This window comes from Podarcis melisellensis (genome assembly GCF_964234715.1).
Source record: "Podarcis melisellensis genome assembly, chromosome: 4".
Taxonomy (NCBI): domain Eukaryota; kingdom Metazoa; phylum Chordata; class Lepidosauria; order Squamata; family Lacertidae; genus Podarcis; species Podarcis melisellensis.
In genome coordinates, this window is record NC_138531.1 from 53,276,258 (window position 1) to 53,294,779 (window position 18,522).

Consider the following 18,522-nt stretch of genomic DNA (forward strand, 5'->3'; position numbering starts at 1 on the left):
GACTTTCCACTTTCAACCGGTCTTTTAACCTGAGCTCTTTCCCAGTCTGCCTCTGTATTAGAATTGCTTTTAAGCCATTGTTACCGTTTCCTCGCTTGTTGCTTGCTGCCCTGGGCTCAAATTTAATAATCGGTAAATAAATGAAAGTAAGACCCGCACGACAAGGCTTACATTCTTTCGCATTAGGCTGCAACCCTATCACCCACCTGGCTGCAAGTCCCCCTGAACTCAGCCGGGCTTAGCAGACACGGGGCAGAGATGCTAGGGAACAGAAGCAAGACACGCACCACCTCGTTCAAACGTTACTGGCAAGCAGGGTGTGCATTAAAAATTGTCGCTCAACCTCTTACAAACCTGACCGCTAAACTAAGCTGGCTTTTTCCAGGGGGGTGAACACAGGAGGAAGAAAAAAAAACCCACCCTTCCTTCCAGCCAGGCCCCAGTCAGTCCCGTCCCCCCTGCAAGCAGAGCAGACAAAGGCCCGCCTTCCCCCCCTGACGGCCCGACCCCTTTGTTTTCGCTTTCGGATCCGGCGGAGGCGCCTCGGCTGCCGAGCGAGCGACATGGCGTCCGCCTGGAGGAGAGCCTCGAGGGCTCGGCCGCTGCAGCGGCGCAGGCGGCGGGGATGAGAGCGGCGGCGGGGCGCCCGGGCGCGGCCAGGTGAGCGACTTCGAAGGAGGCAGGCGAGGACGAGGCGCCCGAGTGTCCGCGGGGGAAGCGAGGCTGGCGGGGTCGGGCTGGGGCTGCGCCTCGGCGGGTCCCCCGCGCAGCCTGGAGCTTCTCGGCGAGGCCGGGACAAGCCGGGCTTCTCCGCCGACCCTCGCACAGATCGGGCCTTGCAGGCTGGCGAGGAAGGGGAAGGAGGGAAGGAAGTTAGCAAGGGATGGCGGCGCTCATGCGTCGTCTAGCGCCGCCTCGCGGGACGAAACGGGCGCCCATTTAGTGCCCCCACGCAGGACTCGGCTTGAACTCCGTGGAGAGACCCGTTTCCGAAGGAAATGGCAGCTGATATAAACGGGCTGATCCCCTGAGCTGAAGCCTTAATGATGATGATCCATCCAGATGCTGGTTATTTGTGGTTGCTGGCTTGTGTTTAAAGTCTCTCTGGATTTTGTATTGTATTCTGTTTTGTGAGCTGTCCTGACCTATAATGAGGGAAGGGCAAGGTGTAAAATCTGTGTAAGAAGCAAAGAAACAGTTCCTCCTAGAAGATTGTTTTTAAGCCCATTGATTTCAGTGGGTTTCAGTGAGCTTAAGTTTGAAAGGCAGACGTGCTAGTAAGGAGCTCACTGCTAGGATGAAGCCACAAGGCAGCTCATAAATTTGGTATTAAAGAAGTATTTTATTCTATTAGCAAGTGTGGCTTAGCTTCTAGGCAATTTCTGGCTGTGCTAGCAATCCAAAAGGCAAAAAAGAAGCCTGGAAACAGTATTGAAAAATGAATCTATCAAGTAATAATTGTGCCCAAGCCTTTTGCTTGTTGACAGCCTTCTTCAGGGGTATAAGATTAAGGATCTGCTGACAACAGAAATTCTAGTCTGGTATTTGCCCATGGGCAGATAATGAGGAAGGAACAGGTCACACACACACACACACACACACACACACACACACACACACAATCCATTCCCCAAACATCCTCATATGTTCAGATGAAGACACTTAGAATCATCTTGGCAAACTCTGCCTTATCAGGGTTCAAGCATTCAGACCTCTCTTTGCAACACAGGAAGGGCTGTGGGTGTGTGCAGAGATTTGGAGACAGGGTTTGCATGTCCTTCCCAAGCCTTAATGTTTCCTGCATATGTTTGCCCAAAATTCCTGAAGAAGGCTAAACAGAAGTTAGCTTGTCATGGTAACCTTAATCTCTGCTGCTGAAGAAGGTTGTCATCAACCAAATGTGTGAGGCATTTTAATTGTTTTAATTGTTAATCAATTGAATTGTTTTAATTGCTTTAATTCAACCAAATGTGTGAGGCATTTTAATTTGTTATTATTTGAAATAAGATGGATTTTTCAGTACAGTACCACGTTTCTCTCTCTCTCTCTCTCTCTCTCACTTTGATTTTGGGGGCTGCCCCCATTTCCCCCTTCACTGATAGTTGGGAAGGCATTAAAAATCCGGTGGATGGATAGCTATGCTAAAAGGCTGGGAAGGACCTTATTGGTTTTTGTGCATCATGCTACTTACCTATGGACCTGCACTAATGGGAAGATGTCAGTGAATCTTGTGTGAATTTTATGTTAACAGTGTAGATCCTCTGGTCTTTGTGCCTTGTTAGGTCTAGGAATCTGTTTTCCTTAAGCCATGGTCACCTTCCTCGCACTTAATGTCATATAGGCTGTCAGATGTGGCACAGGCAAAGTTGTCATTGCAAAGGAAAAAATTGAGATGCTTTAAGTGAGCATTGGATTGTTCCTTGGGAAGTGAAGCTTGTATTCAGCATCTTTCCTACATGGCTGAATTTTTATTTTGTGGGCCATTGTGTGAAGGAAATTATCTCACCTGACATTATGACTCTGCCCTCCTGGCAGAGTGGCCATTGCCTAGATCCCTATCTCTGCTTTATGTGAATGAGAAAACATGGCAGCTACTACCATGCTTAATTTAATCCTAAAAAAAGTTACAGAGCATTTTTGAAATATACAGTTTGCTTCGTTCAATCTCTATGTTCACAAAATCATAGAATTATACAGTTGGAAGGGACCACAATTCCTTTTGCCTCAAAGGGCTGTTGGCTTGTCATGTGAAAGGAAGACATGTAGTGCAATTTTAAATGTGTTTACTGTACTCAAAATCGAGGCCCTGTGGTTTCATTGCCACTCACTTCCTGTTACATCTCTTCTTGTGAAAGGGAAATGGTGATTACTTAAACATTACAGTATTGTCTTTAGATGTGTGAGTTTCACCAGAAACCAGGGTATTTTCCTGATGCTTTCAACCTTATACCAAGCACCTCATGTGAACGTTTTTAAAAGTAAGCTTGGTGTTTAATTAATTTGATGCCTTCTTAAGTGTAGTCTCAAAAAGAGGACAGGACTCATTTTGCAGTAGAAGGGATATCTGTAGAAATAGCTTATGCTAGAAGTGTTGAGATGCAGCTCATCTTGTATTAAGGCGGAAGAGATTTGAATGGGGGAAAGTCGATGGAGAGAGAAATCTCCAAAGGCTCCCTGCCTTCTTTCTCTCTGACATCTGAAGCAGAGATTAGACATCTTCCTTTCGTAATATGCTTCTGCAGACATCAAAATATGAGCAGGTGTAGTTTATGATGCAATTTCTAACTTCTCTTAATGTGGGGTCACTCACTGATCAGATTTAAAAAGAAAATGGGACTGGCTGATTTAGAGGACAAAGCTTTTGTCAGGGTGCATCCACAAATGATATTTAAAATGGTGTTTACACAATCCAGGGCACTCAGATTATTAGAAAAGTCAGCTAGTAAAAAAAAAAAAAAGGGACAATAGAGAGTCTCCCTTACCATATCTACTAGCATACCAGCAAAGGGCAAAGCAAGTTAAGGGTCAGGATACAATCATGCAGTAGATATACCCCCCACCCCAATTTGGCTTAGTCTCAGATTAGGGAAGGGATTTGCAGTGGCAGGAGGGATTCTGGAACCAAGTCTAGCTGCATTGATGAAAGAATGGAGGAGTGTGGAATTTCTCCCTTCTCACACTTCACAGAAGAGAGAAAACATTCCTGCACACACTTGGGTTGTCTAAGGAATCTACACACGTGGACAGCTAACTTAAAACTGGACTATGCTTCTAGCCAGGAACAGTTCAGGGGGGGGAGAGAGACAAACATTTATTTTGCCACTTCAGTCTTTCCCAGGAATTGCATGATGGTGTAGCTGCAGTTAACAGGTGTTGCAGCTTGCTGTGTGTCTGCTTGTCAAGGACATCGCAAGCAACCATATCACTGGCCTACTGTGAAGGCATTTACAAAATGTTTGTCATAAACTAGAGTAAAAGATTACCTGTTTATCATATGGGCTGAATTTAGATGTCATGCTAAGCCATTAACTATGATTAAATAAACCCTGTGCACAAGCTCCATGCTGGTGAATAGAGCACTTCTGTTTTCTCCTTCCTTAAATGAGTAGGATCACAAACCACATCTAAAGCCATGCTTGAGATTTATTTATCACAAGCAGATCAACATTCAGAAGCCAAGAACAAAGCTTAGGGTCAGATCATGGTTTGGAGAGAACTAAATGTGCTGGTTCAAAAGTAACACAAAGCCAGTAACACCATAGTTTGTATTCTCACTTGACTGAATGAGGAGTAAAGCAGGAGAGCTGAGCCTATGAGTGCCGGTATGACATCTCATGTACAGGATCATTTGCTGAACCATAGTTAATGACCTAATATTCTTTCTGAATGTGGATGTGTTTACCTGTTGTCCAGTTTCGTTGGTTATTTTTACATGCTGTGTTTCAAGCTGTTCCTGAACCCTATGAAGGGAATAGGCACAAGGTTGATTTCCCATTTGACAAAGGAGTACCTGTTTAAGGAAAATCCCAAACTGTATTGTGTGTACAAGAATACTCCAAGCCTGCCAGTAACTTTGCCTCCTGAGAAGTCAGACTAAAGATGTTACGCCGTATTTTAGTGTTAACCATTCAGGTTGAACATTGTTTTTATCTGAAAAGAGTTTCATTTGATTGCAGAAGCAAGAGTTACGTCAGCAGTAGGGATCACCCAGCAGGATGTGATTTAAACTATGATGGCACTTTCCATGGGACCACTGCATTTCTGCAAACCTGGTGAGTTAAACCTAGAAAGAATTGAGCTCTTTGGGTCCCCATCACTTCATTTGCTTCTTGTTTGAGCAGCCTTCAGAGGCTCCTGCTTCTTCTTTGCCAAATAAATTTGATTCTCAACTTCTGCCATTTTCCCAATAACAAATCTACTCAGTTGAATCCAGGAGTAGCCAGCAGGGAGGTGAGCTGTTGTGGGCCTGGCCTCCAAGCAGCAGCAGCATCACTGCCTGGTATTAGGGCAGAGCAGGAGAGTAGCAAGGCTACGGCTGTGGAGGTCCGCAAATGGAAACAAGAAGATGCTTCTGGCAGGGCTCCTGCACAACCCTGACCTCCACCTGCCTCCACACCATTCTGATATTTGGTGGTGATGCTGCCGCCATTGGGTTAGGTCCGCCTTTTGGCCCTCCCAATCATGGCTGAAGGTGAGTATTAATTGAAAACTGTGTAAGGGTAATTTTAACACACACACACCCTCCAAAAGGAGAGAAGGTTGGAGACTTTGCCCCCATATCCTTAGACTTGCTGTAAGTTTACACATGGAAAGCAAACCATTGAACTTGCTGACTCTGCACCTGTGGTTGCACCACACATTTATTCTGCAGATATTGTAGAAGCTCTTTCAGGGAACTGTACTTGTGATTTGCTAATACACTAGGCTGTAAACAGAAGAAAGAGGATCCTTTAGTGTGCTCTTAGAATTCATCAAAAAAGCTGTTTCCCATTGTAAGCAGAAAAGAACTCTGTCTCATACAGAGCAGAAAGGTTGTTTTACTGCCTGCCTGAATGCCTGTTTTTAAAATTTGAAGATCCTCTTTGTATTCTAAGCTTTGTACTGCCCCTCATTGATCTTAAATGCATCTGCATCCTGTTTGTTTGTGCTCTTCCTGCTTCTAGGATGTGGTTTTAAACTATGATGGCATTTTTCATGGGACCACTACATTTCTACAAATTTGGTGAGTTCAGTCTAGAAATAATTTAATAGTTCAGGCTCCCAACCCTCCTTTCTTGTCTCAGCTACAGGTTCTTTTTCTTTGCCAAATAAATTTGATCATAGATGGCTCAGTGAAGACAACTTTCACCAAGAAGTGAAAATACATCGAGACTGCCTGAGTCTCTTGACATAAGGGGAAAATGTACTTGTGTTCAGTCACTAAAAGAGATGGAACCACGAAGCCAAAACTAAGCATTTAAAAATTCCACTTAGGTCAATGGGATACACCTAAGGAATGTGCAGCCTCATCCTGTGCCTGTTTACTCAGAAGCAAGTTTCACTAAATTTGTGGTTTTTGCTTGAAACCACAAGGAAACACCTGTAACATCACAGTTGTGTCAGGAGTCCTGCAACAATGGCATTCCTGTTTTTGAAAGGTGTTTTAGCCATTCTTTGTCAGTTTTTGGACTTTCTCTTGTTAAAATAATATAAGAGAGACTTAAGTAATTTTACTGCAGTATGAGCTATGTTAGGCAGAAGCATTCTCCATCTGACGAATTAGAGCCAATGACCCTCCTCTCCCATTTCAATTAATTATGTTGCAGTCTTACAGATAAGTGACACAATAAGGTGGTTGCACCTCTTTTTGGGAGGTGTTTTTTTGTGATTTTAATGCAACTACTTTCACAGCTGAACTACCCAGCTAGTTTCCCTGCTCATTTTTGTATGTAGTTGTAGTATAAACTTAAATGGTGCCTTCAGCTGTATGCACAGTTCTCCTCTTTAAGCAAGCGCAACACGGCTTTGTGGGATGGTGGCCTCAGCCCCTGAGGTGACACAGCACTTATTGCCCTTTGATTCTGCAGACTGGCAGAATTAACACTGCTGTTAAAGGTGTACTTCAGATTGAGATCCACTGCAGTACTGATAGTATAAAATTAAAAAGTCCCATCTGAATAGATCTGCAGTCCTGCTTCTGGTTCACGTAGTCCTCTTAGCCAATGCTGTTTACACCTGTTTATGATGTTTCTTTTTGCAAAAAGAATGAGGAAAAGGAAGGGCATGTTCAAATCAGGCTTTAACATGTATTGCACCGGATCTTTGTTTTTTGGTGATTTGTGTGCCATTTCCAAAAAATACTGCTTGGAGGATCAATACATTGTTTAATACATATCAACAAATGGAGAACTGGTATGAAAATATCCTATAAATTAAATGTGATATGTGTCGTCCTACAGATAAGAAACAGGAAACTTTGTATATAGAGATACTATAGTAAGAAATGGAGGTCATTTCACTGAAGCGCTACCCCTATTTATTTACACCCTGTCAGACTGAAATTCCTCTTCCCCACACTGTTTGACCATCCTTTGAGTATCTCATCCGTTGTAACCCCTTTCAGCAACTTTCTCAAAAGCACATCTACCCTGTTTTAAAGCATTGATGACAGACAGAGATAATTCTTCAAAATCTAGGGTTGTTGGTCCATATGCTTAAATAGAAACAGTAAAATGGGTAAGGCGAAGCAGCTTTTGGTGAAGGACCCTAACAACCATCTGGCAGCATGAAGCTAAACAGAAAGTAGCAGAAAGGCCAATATTTAGCATGTCTTCTGTTACAAGTGTGATGTTGGGGAAGTAGAAAGGCCACCACCTTTTAAGGGTTCTGACTTAACACTAGCAACTCATAGATATGTATGAAGAAGAAGAGGAAGAGTTTGGACTTGATATCCCACCTTTCATTCCCCTTAAGGAGTCTCAAAGCGGCTAACAATCTCCTCTCCCTTCCTCCCTCACAACAAACCCTCTGTGAGGTGAGTGGGGCTGAGAGACTTCAGAGAAGTGTGACTAGCCCAAGGTCACCCAGCAGCTGCATGTGGAGGAGCGGAGACGCGAACCCAGTTCGCCAGATTATGAGTCGACCGCTCTTAACCACTACACCACACTGGGTGTATACTTTTTGCCCTATCTGAGCAGATGCTGCGAATGTTCTCACCCCAACCAGCTATAGGGGTCCCTATGCAGAAGCTGTATTACTTCTTTGTGGGTGGGTGGGATCTGTCTGCTCTGATTGCAACAACAACCACCTCCCCATGGTCCACACAAGCAGAAATTTGAACCTGCAGAATAAATTATGCTAATTTACATTGTACTTGGCATGATTTATATTGATAACTGCATATATAGAAATTTGAAATACTTTGGACACAATTGGAGATTTAAAACCTAGGAAGGAGAAAGATTGAAATGTGGGGTTGGAAGGAGGTGGAGTATAGATTGCTTAGAACTAGGAGCCATAGAGGAGAGGAGGAGAGGGGGAATAGAGGTGACTAGCCCCTCTCAAGGTCGCCCTGACTTAACACACATTTTCAAACTTCCCCAAAAGTCCACTTCCACCTCCCCCCCCCCCCAATTTGGATTGATAGCAACAAATATTGTATTTTGAGTTCTTTTCCCAGGAAGTACATTCCACTCGGCATACAAACAGTGTTATGTATGTTTTCTACACTGAACAGATTTTATTCCCCCCCTCATGTATATATTGTTTTAATTTATAGTGTACATCGGTGCTCTGATTTCTGCTCTGTGCAATTTAATTGGTAAGTATTTTTAAAGTACTTAACATTTGCTGCCAGGTTCACATTGTATTTTGTTGGGAATGAGCAGCAAGATACACAGCTATTTCATCACGTATGATTGATAAACTTTGTATATTCTATTTTGCCCCACAAGAAACATCTGCTGAACTCAAGTTGAAAATGAAGGCAGAGGATTTTGAGTACATTTTAACATGGGAAGCTGGGAATAATACAGGGACAGCCACATGCTACAATGTGATGTATAAAGAGAGAAGGTACCTATGCTTTTCCTAAAATATATTCCCACGTTTTGTAAATTATTATGAATGACTGATATATGGTACAAGATCATTATTGGTTTGGATGTATCTAGTTAAGGTCCTGTCATATGAAGAACAGAAACCAAGAGTCGTCTGGCAGCTTAAAGACTAACAGATTTGATATGGCATGTGATTTTGCAGACTGCGTTCCACTTTATCAGAGGCATGAACTGTTATCCTCAGAAGATATATATACACATGGCTGTAGAGGGGGAAACCTGCACATGTGGGGTCACATGATCATTAAGTGCAATGCGTGCTAAGTCAAGCCAAACTTTGATGGATGCAAATTAACAGCAATAAGGGGGGGGGAGCTAACAAGAATAAGAGTGCAATCCAGACCCCAGTGGGATGGCAGTGGGGCTTGGCAGAGTGACAAAGCCACACCACATCCAGAGTCCCATTGATTTCACCAGCTAGGGTGGAAGGTGGGGTCAGGGGCAGGAAAATTGTGTTTTGTTGCTGTGACAACTCCAGTTTGGAACGACAGGTGGGGCTGGATTGGGCCTGTTTCCACATCTGACTGGTAGCTGGGCCGGCATTTGATGCCTCTGGTAAAGTGGATTCTCAGTCATGAAAATTTATCCCATAAGTAGTTTCCAAAATGTTACAAGACTCTTTGTTGGTCTTGCTGCAATAGACCTGCAGTGCTATCCTTTCTACGTCTTCTCAGAAGTCAGTCTCATTGCAATGAGAGTCCCAAGCAAGTGGGCATCTGACTGCAGTCTTAAGACAGCAGTCATGAAATGGTCAGCATGGAAACAAAATAGAAAAGATTCAGAACCAGACATTCACATGAGGCTGCATTACCTGTTATTTAGGTATCAAGCTGTGCTGAGGCCTCACAGGAGAACAGCCATTTCAGTTACAGATAGGTAGCCGTGTTGGTCTGCCATAGTCAAAACAAAATAATAATAAAAAAATCCTTCCAGTAGCACCTTAAAGAGGGGACGCGGGTGGCGCTGTGGGTAAAAGCCTCAGCGCCTAGGGCTTGCCGATCGAAAGGTCGGCGGTTCGAATCCCCGCGGCGGGGTGCGCTCCCGTTGCTCGGTCCCAGCGCCTGCCAACCTAGCAGTTTGAAAGCACCCTCGGGTGCAAGTAGATAAATAGGGACCGCTTTCTAGCGGGAAGGTAAACGGCGTTTCCGTGTGCAGCTCTGGCTCGCCAGAGCAGCGATGTCACGCTGGCCACGTGACCCGGAATTGTCTTCGGACAGCGCTGGCCCCTGGCCTCTTGAGTGAGATGGGCGCACAACCCCAGAGTCTGGCAAGACTGGCCCGTACGGGCAGGGGTACCTTTACCTTTACCTTTTAGCACCTTAAAGACCAACTAAGTTAGTTCTTGGTATGAGCTTTCGTGTGCATGCACACTTCTTCAGGTTTGTGTTTCCTATTGATGCAGCTATAATAACCAGCTGTTACTCAAGTCTGCCTCATAGTTCTCAGGAAGGTAAGAGAGATGAGACCTGGACTTGGGTGAGGTGACTGCATTTAGCCATTAGGAAGCAAACACCCCTCTGTTTGGTCAATTAACAAAGCACATTATCTGATTTGCACATAAACTAACATAAGGGAAGAGTCACAGGTTGATCTTCCTACAGAGTTCCTCACAGGAGACAGATAAGAATAAATTAATCCTCCAATATGCTTCTCTCCCCTTTGAAAGCTCAGTTTGTCCTTGGCTATCAAAACCAGCGGGAAGAAACCAGGTGCATGATTCTTCTTTCAGTAAGTCCAAGTAAGTAAGGCATATTTTAGTAGTCAGTACTCATACGTATATGTTTGTCCTTGTGACGTTTCCCAATTAGGGCAAACTTGGGGGCAAATTCCCAGGGGAAATCTAACATGTTTCTGAATGGAAGCACAAGTAATTGAATTCTAGGAGCAACTGGTAGCTGGTCCTGGAAAAGAAATTATGATTGGGGGTTGCTCTCCCCTGGGAACTTGCTTTTGACAGACACCCTCTCTTCTCCTTCTTGCCAGGTCCCAGCAAAATGAGGCTCCAGTATCTGGGGAGCTGGCCATTTGTCCAGCTGGTGCATGGTCCAAAAGCGGCAAAGACCGGTAAGCACTCAAAGGCAAGATGTTGAGATCCAAGGCAATATGTAGGAACTAGGCACAGTCCTCACACAAGATGAGATGCAGAGGCTGAGACGCAGACTCCAAGGCTAGGGCAAGGGCAGGAAACCTGAGGCCCTCCACATCTTGCTCAACTCAAACACCCATCATTCTGTACCATCTGCTGTGTGGGCTTGGGCTGATGAGAGTTGACATTCCACAGCATGTGGAGGGCCCCAGGTTCTTCAGTCCTTGGCTATGCCTTAATGTGGCCTGGTACACAAGGGTTGGCTTTGGGTCCAGCTGACAATACTCAGGAAGTACTGCAGCCTAGAGGACTAACCTGAACTACAGTGTTCAGTCTTGGCTGGAGCCAAAGTCCCAGTGGTGCAGCATGAGAAAAATATACACCTCTGTTTGCCTCTATTGGCCTGCCGGTCAGTTTAATCAGGTCCCTGTGGGCAGTTTATTTCCTGAGTTAAAATCCTTTAAAAAGGTCAACAACTTCAATCCTAAAAAAAGGGCAACAACTTTGGGTCGGCTGTCACGGCCCTTCAGTTCATCAAATCTGGCCCTCTTTGAAAAAAGTTTGGACACCACTGCCCTATCCCCTGTAAAGAAGAGATGGTCTTGGGATGTTTGTGGCAAAGAAACACAGGATGGAAATGAGAAAGGCAACCGTTAGTAGGAACTGAGCAAGAAAGAGCAGCGGGAAGGAGCTACTTGGTTCTGGAGATAGACAAGACCTTTGTATTGGCTGGGGATATGCATCCATAAACTGGATAAATTTTGAGTCATCTGCACGCTAAGAGAGGAATTGCCCCTCCAGCACTGCCTTCCCACAGACCTAAAAGCCATCTCTCTCACTCTGCCCACCCACAAATACAGCCCTCTGCCCTTTTCTCATCACTGGAGGTGGCAGTAGAGGAGTCCAAAGGAAGCATTTGTGAGTCGAGGACCCTCCACCTGCATAGAATTATAATAAGACACACAGACACATTATTTTAGGTTAATGGGCAAAATGAGGCCACAACTTGTATTGGTTACAGCATGTGAGTAGTATTGGCTTAGGCATTGGATTAAACAGCAATACACAACTCCACTCCACACAGCCGGGAGTCATAACAACCAATGGGAGGAGCTTGTTGATGCAAATACAACTGGAAGCTCCCCCATGACGTCACCAAGGTAACACAGTATTTGAAAAGCCACCAAATGTACATTTGCACTGACATCCTTCTCACAGAATGGGACACTTCGTATCAAATTAGGGGATGAGGGTGAGTAAATATATGCTTGATCTCACTCCGGCATTCTGGACAACTTTCATGTGACGCTTTTGAATTTGTGCTTTATATCCAGTTGGGAAGTACTGATTGGCTGCTTCTTGTTTCCATTTACAGTTATCCCAGACCGAATATGAAGATTGTCGCAGAGTGTTCCAATATCACACGTTCATTCTGTAACTTGACAAAAGAGTTCACAGATCCCTGCAAGGCATACATAATTGTAGTGGATCAGGTCACAGAAAGTGGAGTACATTATTCAGCTATTCAGTTCAGTCCATATGCTGACAGTAAGTAATTTGCTCCTTATTTATGTTTGAAGCACATGTCTTATGCTTCCTATAAGTCCTAGGTCAACCACACAGGTTTCACACTGGCCAAGGCAGAAGGGAGAGGCCAGTTGTCAACCCCCACTAGGTCATCCCCCAGCAGGCTCCAAAGCTGTCAGTGCCCTGCCCCACGGACGGAGGGAACGTGCGCCAGCCCCACCTCCGCCTGCTCACCGCCCCCCGGTGCCAGAGCATGCAGAGCGCTGACACCAGCAACCTCATGCAATTCTAGCCCCCCAAACCCCCAAGACTCGCTCCTTCTTCAGTGTATTATTTTCAGTTATTTAGATCATTATTCTTTAAGTGCCAAGAGGTCCCGAGGTCCTGACAAGCTTTATCTCTAGCTCTCTATGGGCATCCTCTTGCTTTTCAATGGAATGAATGGCAAACTACACCCCACTAAGATCAGAACACAGGACTAGGTGCCATATTCAGAGCAGGCTTTCGGGAGCAGAAATGAGGATCAAAGAAGGCTGAAGGCCAACAAGTTAAGAGGCTTAAAGGTCGGTTTGGGGAAATTTCTAATCAATAGAAGCCCTGCCGTACCTATTTAGCCTTCAATCTGAAAGAAGCATACCTGGGAGAATGTTGTATCATTTCATTTGAGATCTTATGTCCAAGTTAGTAGTGCATTGGATTGTAATTTCATTAATTTCTCTAGGGCAGAGCTGCCCAGTCACATTGATTCCTTCTTTTCTTCCTTTCTTTGTTCAACAGCATGCCTAACACCACCCCAGTTTGAGATTTCTGCTTGTCCAAGCTGCGCAAATGTGACAGTGAAACTTTCAGCCTCGTTACTTCATGTATACCAAGAGCTTGATTATACGGTCACAGTGATAAGAGACAATGTCAAGGAAAAGGTCGGTTGCTTATGATTAAAAGGGAAATGGGAGACAGTATCAAAATTAATTCAATTCATCTGTAAGAAAGCTGCTATTTCTGTTTCTAGTTCAGGTATATCCAAACTTAATGGTTCTGCACCCTGATCCATCGCCCTGTCTATCCTCCAATGCATGCCTAGAGTTCTTGTCTGGGTGGGTTTCACCCATTCACTTCAATGGAGAGGGCAGCTCCCCAAGGTTTGCCCTTTCAGGGGCTGTTGACATTGAGATAGACCAGAAGGGCTGTATATATTTTGGAATGCCAGCAGGAATTGCTGGATTGAGATGTTTTGGATTAATAGGGTAGACCACTTCCCATGCCAGTACTTGAGGATTGGGCATAGCAACAGCTAAACTAGCAGAGTCCAAAGGCCGGAGGCTACGTTGGTATTGCTGTGCCTTTGCACTGTTGCTGCAAGAAGAATCGGCAAGACAAATATTTAGCAGATGAACAGAAATGATAATGTTACTTATATATAGCTTTTTGTGTTTCCAGAGCACTTTAGGAAACATTTTCATAGGTATCCTTTCAATAGCCCATTACATAGGCTAGTGTAATTATCCCCACATTCAATTGTCAGTCTTTTCCTTCTTCTTTTCTAGCGTGTTATCAATACAACCAGACAAGAGAGTTTCCACACTGTCATTGGAGATTTGAGTTTCAATACAAATTATTGTATTGCTGTTGATGTGAGAACAAGTCTAAATAATCCGTGCACTCCATCTGTCCCCAAATGCCTTTTCCTCAGCTCCAATAATATATCAGGTATAATCAATTAAGGGGTGGGGAGGGGTTGCAGAGAATTAATTTAAAATTATTATTTTCTTAATTTAAAAAAACTAATAATAGATTATTGATTTTAGTATTTCAAGTAATGGTTTTTTAAAAATATATTATGAATTTTGGTAATCTAGTGCTCTGTGTGCCCAATAAAAGCGGAGTGTTTCACAATAGCCCCCATATTCACTTTTCTTTAATCACCTTCTTTTTATCTTACAGGTCATATTATATTACCAGCGTTGTTGGGCATATTAATGTCGTTGGCAGTAGTACTCATTCTATTTGTCCTGTATAAAACCGGTTTTATTTGCTTAAGATGGAGGAAATGGCCAAGAGTCTTGGTATGTAGCCTTGAGACGGATTCTTTTTTTAAGATAAATAGCTTAATAAGCTCTACTGTATGCATGTATATAGAATTTTATTTATTTTCTATCTTCTTTTCATGAAACATTCATTGTTGAAAAGACCTAAGGGTCAGTCCCAGGGTCAATGCCAGTTTCATTGGGTCAGGTGATATGAGAGTTTGCCCTCTCTGCCTGGAGAGCTGCTGTCAGTGATGGACAATTAATCTGACCAGTTTCTCTATCCTGTTAACACTTGATCCTCACTGCAAGACGTGAGGTAACAGGGAACCAGGCAGAGGGCCTTCTTGGTGGCGGCGCACGCCCTGTGGAACAGTCTCCCATCAGATGTCAAGGAAATAAAAAACTACTGTGTCCGACCTTTAGAAGACATCTGAAGACAGACCTGTTTAGGGAAGTTTTTAATGTTTGATGTTTTATTGTGTTTGAATATTCTGTTGTTGTTGTTGTTGTTATTTGATAGGACTTGTAATCAACAGCACCACAACATTTACATTTAGCCTTGTGTCCCGGGTATCTGGCCTCAAGACCATAAAAAGCTGGAATAAATAAGTGAAGAAAGAACCAGACTGCTCAGGGCTTTTTCAACAAAACCCCCTTTATTGAAAATGGAAGCAAATCCCAATGAAAGCCAAAAGAGTCTTACATCCCTTGGAGGGTTTTGGGATTAAGGCCAAACTACTGACATCCAATTAATATTTATTAATATTCAACTATGTATCACACCCCCATCTTCTTTGAAGGCATCTATTTTATTTTTCCCATCTGTAAATTTCAAAATTGTTTTTCTTTTCAGAGCATCATACCAAAATTAGACTATTCCCTTTTTAAATCAGAACCGGAAGAAGTGCACACCGTCCAGGTCACCCAACAAAGTAAAAAAAAAGTATGTGGATACAATTCCGATGAAGAGGACAGTGAAAGCGTTGCTGGAAATGATGATTTATATACTGCACATGGTTTTTTGGGGCAGACTTCAAAGTCCTGCTCGCAGGAGGACAATGCAGAGCCACCGTCCCTAGACTGCTCATCCAGTACAAGTGAAATAGCTGACCCCCAGGATGAGGAAACAGAAAAGCTTCTGCTCATCGGCTGCTCATCTGCTACAAGTGAAATGCCTAAACCTGTAGATGCTGAAGCAGAAAACCTTCAGAATGATATTAGCAAAGAAGAAAGCCCAACAATTCAAATATTTCATCCTTCTCCTGAAGTGGACTCCCCTAATGAGCTGGACCTGGAGTGCAGCAGCTGTTCCAATGTAAACCTAAATACTGTGGTGCTAGGAATATCTGGCAAAAATGTGAATGCTTCTGCAACATTAAGCACTTTCGAAGAGGATGCAGCAGACTCGAAAGAGTTGTGTGTTTCTGATGCATTTGAACTGAAACATTTCACTGATGCGCTAGAAATGCAGAGCTCTGACATTCATAACCTCTCTTGTTCCTGGCAAAATTCTAATGGGTCTGGAGAAAGTGAGTCATCAGATTCAGAAACGGACTGTGTTGGTGAATACATGAGCAGATGAATCAATGAATGCTCCAGTTAGCATTTTTCAGCTTCCAGTAAAACAATGTATTCCCATGTCATGGGGACTGGGTGGGATCTGCTGTCTAATGATATCAGTATTGTACAAGTACATATGAAAATGCAGCACTGTTGTGAATTTCTGTAGCATTAATATGGCTTGCTCTTCAATGGTTTTTGGCAAGCCCATGGACTAGTCATCTTCCAAAATAACAGAAACCTTGCCTGTCTTGAGAATGGATTTCTCTTGTTACAATGATCAACCATTGCGCTTGATCATCAAGTGTTCTTAGGCATGATACAACACTTTGCTGATAATTGTTCCAGAATGGTTCTTCTGCTTTCCTGCCAGCGACCTTTTAGACCCCCAGGGTTCGTAGCCCTTTATCTATACATCAGTTTTTTTGTGAACTGGAATGTTTACTGCCATCACATTTAATATCTGTCAACTCACACTTGGACATGCACTTCAGTTGTCCTTTTTCACTGGCCCTATTTGTACCCATGTCTGTTTTTCTTTATGAGGATGAAGTAACTCTCACCCTTCCTTATATTATTGGAAAGCTTTAAACCGGTTCTGTGTGATCCTTTGCTTGACAAGGGCTCCAGCGATATGGTTAGAAAGGAGGCAAAAAGGCATACTGTTGTCCTTGAACTCTTCCTGCCTGTCGTAGTGGGATAATCTTTTATCAGTTTCTCACTCTAGAGAATCTGATTGTAGCAATGGTCTGGAATGGATGTTGCCAACTTCATAACACCCTTGAGTTGCAAGAAGTTTAAAACCATTTAATGTGAAGACATTTCCCTCACCATTTCTGTAATCAAGACTACGGCCTTCTTCGTACTGTGCAAGATCATCATGTTGAACACAGAAATAACAGCTGATGGATGATGAATGTACTGGGCCCCTGCTTGTTGGGTCTAAAAAGCTTGTTGCAGCTACTCTGTGCAGGGGGAGAGGGATTTTGAGCAGAGATGTGTTTAATCACCATTTGTCCACTCCAAATTGTCCCTGAAGTGGGCAGGAGCCACTGGCCTTATTTCTGGTCAGGCAACTTCTGTATAGCTTAGTGGTGGGCTCCCGAATGCGAGCCTTTAGTGTGATCAACCCAGTCCTACTCTGCCAAGAGAGATTCAGTGAGTGCCTTCTGTGCCAACTTTTAAACGCCTGTTGAAAATGTTTCTATTCAACCTGGCCTGTGCAGGCAATTGAAGAGTATATCCCCCACAATGATGTACTGACGGTTGTTTTTAATTATTTTTGCCTTAACTTGGTTTTAACTTTTTATTGTTTTACTGTATGGTTTCTTAATATTGTTGTAAACTGCAGTGATTTTTTAAATAATACAATGGTATATAAATCATTTTTATAAATAAGGGAAGAAGGCATGGAGTGAATAGCCATGCCGTACACAGTTAGAGCAAAACAAATGTAACCTTTGCTCAAGGGATTTGTATAGCAGCTCTCTAAACAATTACTGTAAAGATGTTCCATGCAGAGGCAGAGGAAGGGCTTATTTTAAAACAGCTTGAACATTAACCATTACAGGAAATGAAAACAACCATGGGGAAAAGCATCCAGCTAAACCTGGCCTAAACTATGCCAGTGTTTGGCAACTTCTGTTCCTGGAGTCTGGATGCATAGCAGCCTGTTAGCATTTTTCTTCATTTTAGCATTCTTTGCAAGCTTTATTTGCACACGTTATTTTAAATGTATCCTCCCAACATTTTGGGCAGTCAGAAAGGCAGGAGACTTCTTTTTCGGTTTCTCTTTTGTGTAATTTCTTGGGACTTCTCCTACAATAGTGTTTAGGTTTTATTTTCCTCTTAGATGTCAGATTCTTGGACTGAACAGTGGACTTTTCTGTGATCTTCTGATCCTCCTTGTCAGAACAAACTAAAACTCTTTGACAACCCCAAACAGGACACAAAATGGTTTAAACAGTTTCATTCCTTCACAGTGGGAAAGAGGAACACCCTTCCTCGCAATGTTCTGTGTGATTTCTGAGCATTCTGAGAACAATTGCCTGCTTCATGGGAGCAGACCTGCTGTCCAGTACTTGAAGAGCAGGTTGAAGTTCTTGCCATAACTGGACTAAGGAAAAATAATGCCAGAAGATTTTCTTACCCAGCAGAAGTTCTTGCAGTTACCTCAGTATTATATGTATTTTCTCTGTACCTATTTTAAAGGATTAATAATTTTGTATGTCTTGAAGTATCATAACTGTACTCACTTTGCACATAAGTTTACTAAAGTAATCTGAAATTATTTTGTTCACTTCATTTTCCTTGTGGTACATAACCCTTTGTGAGGAAGGCATGGGCTAATCCATTGGGAAAACTGAGTTGCACAACTGATTTTACACAGAGGAGACCTTACTGAAACGAATGGACCTAACTTAGCCATGTTCATTAATTTCAGTAGACCAACTCTGAGTAAAACAATTTGATATTGCCCTGTGTCTGATACTCAGGTAATAGGTTTTGGTTGCGCAGTACAAGCCTACTCATGAGTTCAATAAGGCTTGCTCTCAGGAGCTGTGTATCTCAGCCTTCGTTTAGCTACAAATGTAAATGTTCCCTTTAGTAATAGTAGAGAAGCCACATTTCACTTGGACATGGCATTCCAAAGATGGAAGACAAAGCTGCTTGGATTCATTGGCCTGGGTGTAAAAAATTGTGTGAGTGGACAATGCTGTCCAGG

The 18,522-nt window shown here is 43.2% G+C and overlaps 1 protein-coding gene across 3 annotated transcripts; it reads left to right on the forward strand.

The window, feature by feature from the left end:
* Positions 1-524: 524 nt before the first annotated feature.
* IFNAR2 (interferon alpha and beta receptor subunit 2) lies at positions 525-18,087 on the forward strand. 3 transcript variants are annotated; one of them, XM_081908005.1, is made up of 12 exons: positions 525-660; positions 3,829-4,772; positions 5,664-5,722; positions 8,258-8,299; positions 8,433-8,553; positions 10,264-10,335; positions 10,581-10,661; positions 12,059-12,231; positions 12,988-13,130; positions 13,755-13,917; positions 14,152-14,273; positions 15,091-18,087. In XM_081908005.1, the coding sequence occupies exons 3-12, from the start codon at positions 5,680-5,682 to the stop codon at positions 15,817-15,819; spliced, it is 1,689 nt and encodes a 562-aa protein (XP_081764131.1). In that variant the 5' UTR covers positions 525-660; positions 3,829-4,772; positions 5,664-5,679; the 3' UTR covers positions 15,820-18,087. The 3 variants fall into 3 exon arrangements, with proteins under 3 accessions (XP_081764131.1, XP_081764132.1, XP_081764133.1); XM_081908006.1 differs by having other exon boundaries at positions 4,677-4,772; XM_081908007.1 differs by lacking the exon at positions 525-660 and adding an exon at positions 2,873-2,978 and having other exon boundaries at positions 4,677-4,772.
* Positions 18,088-18,522: the final 435 nt, after the last annotated feature.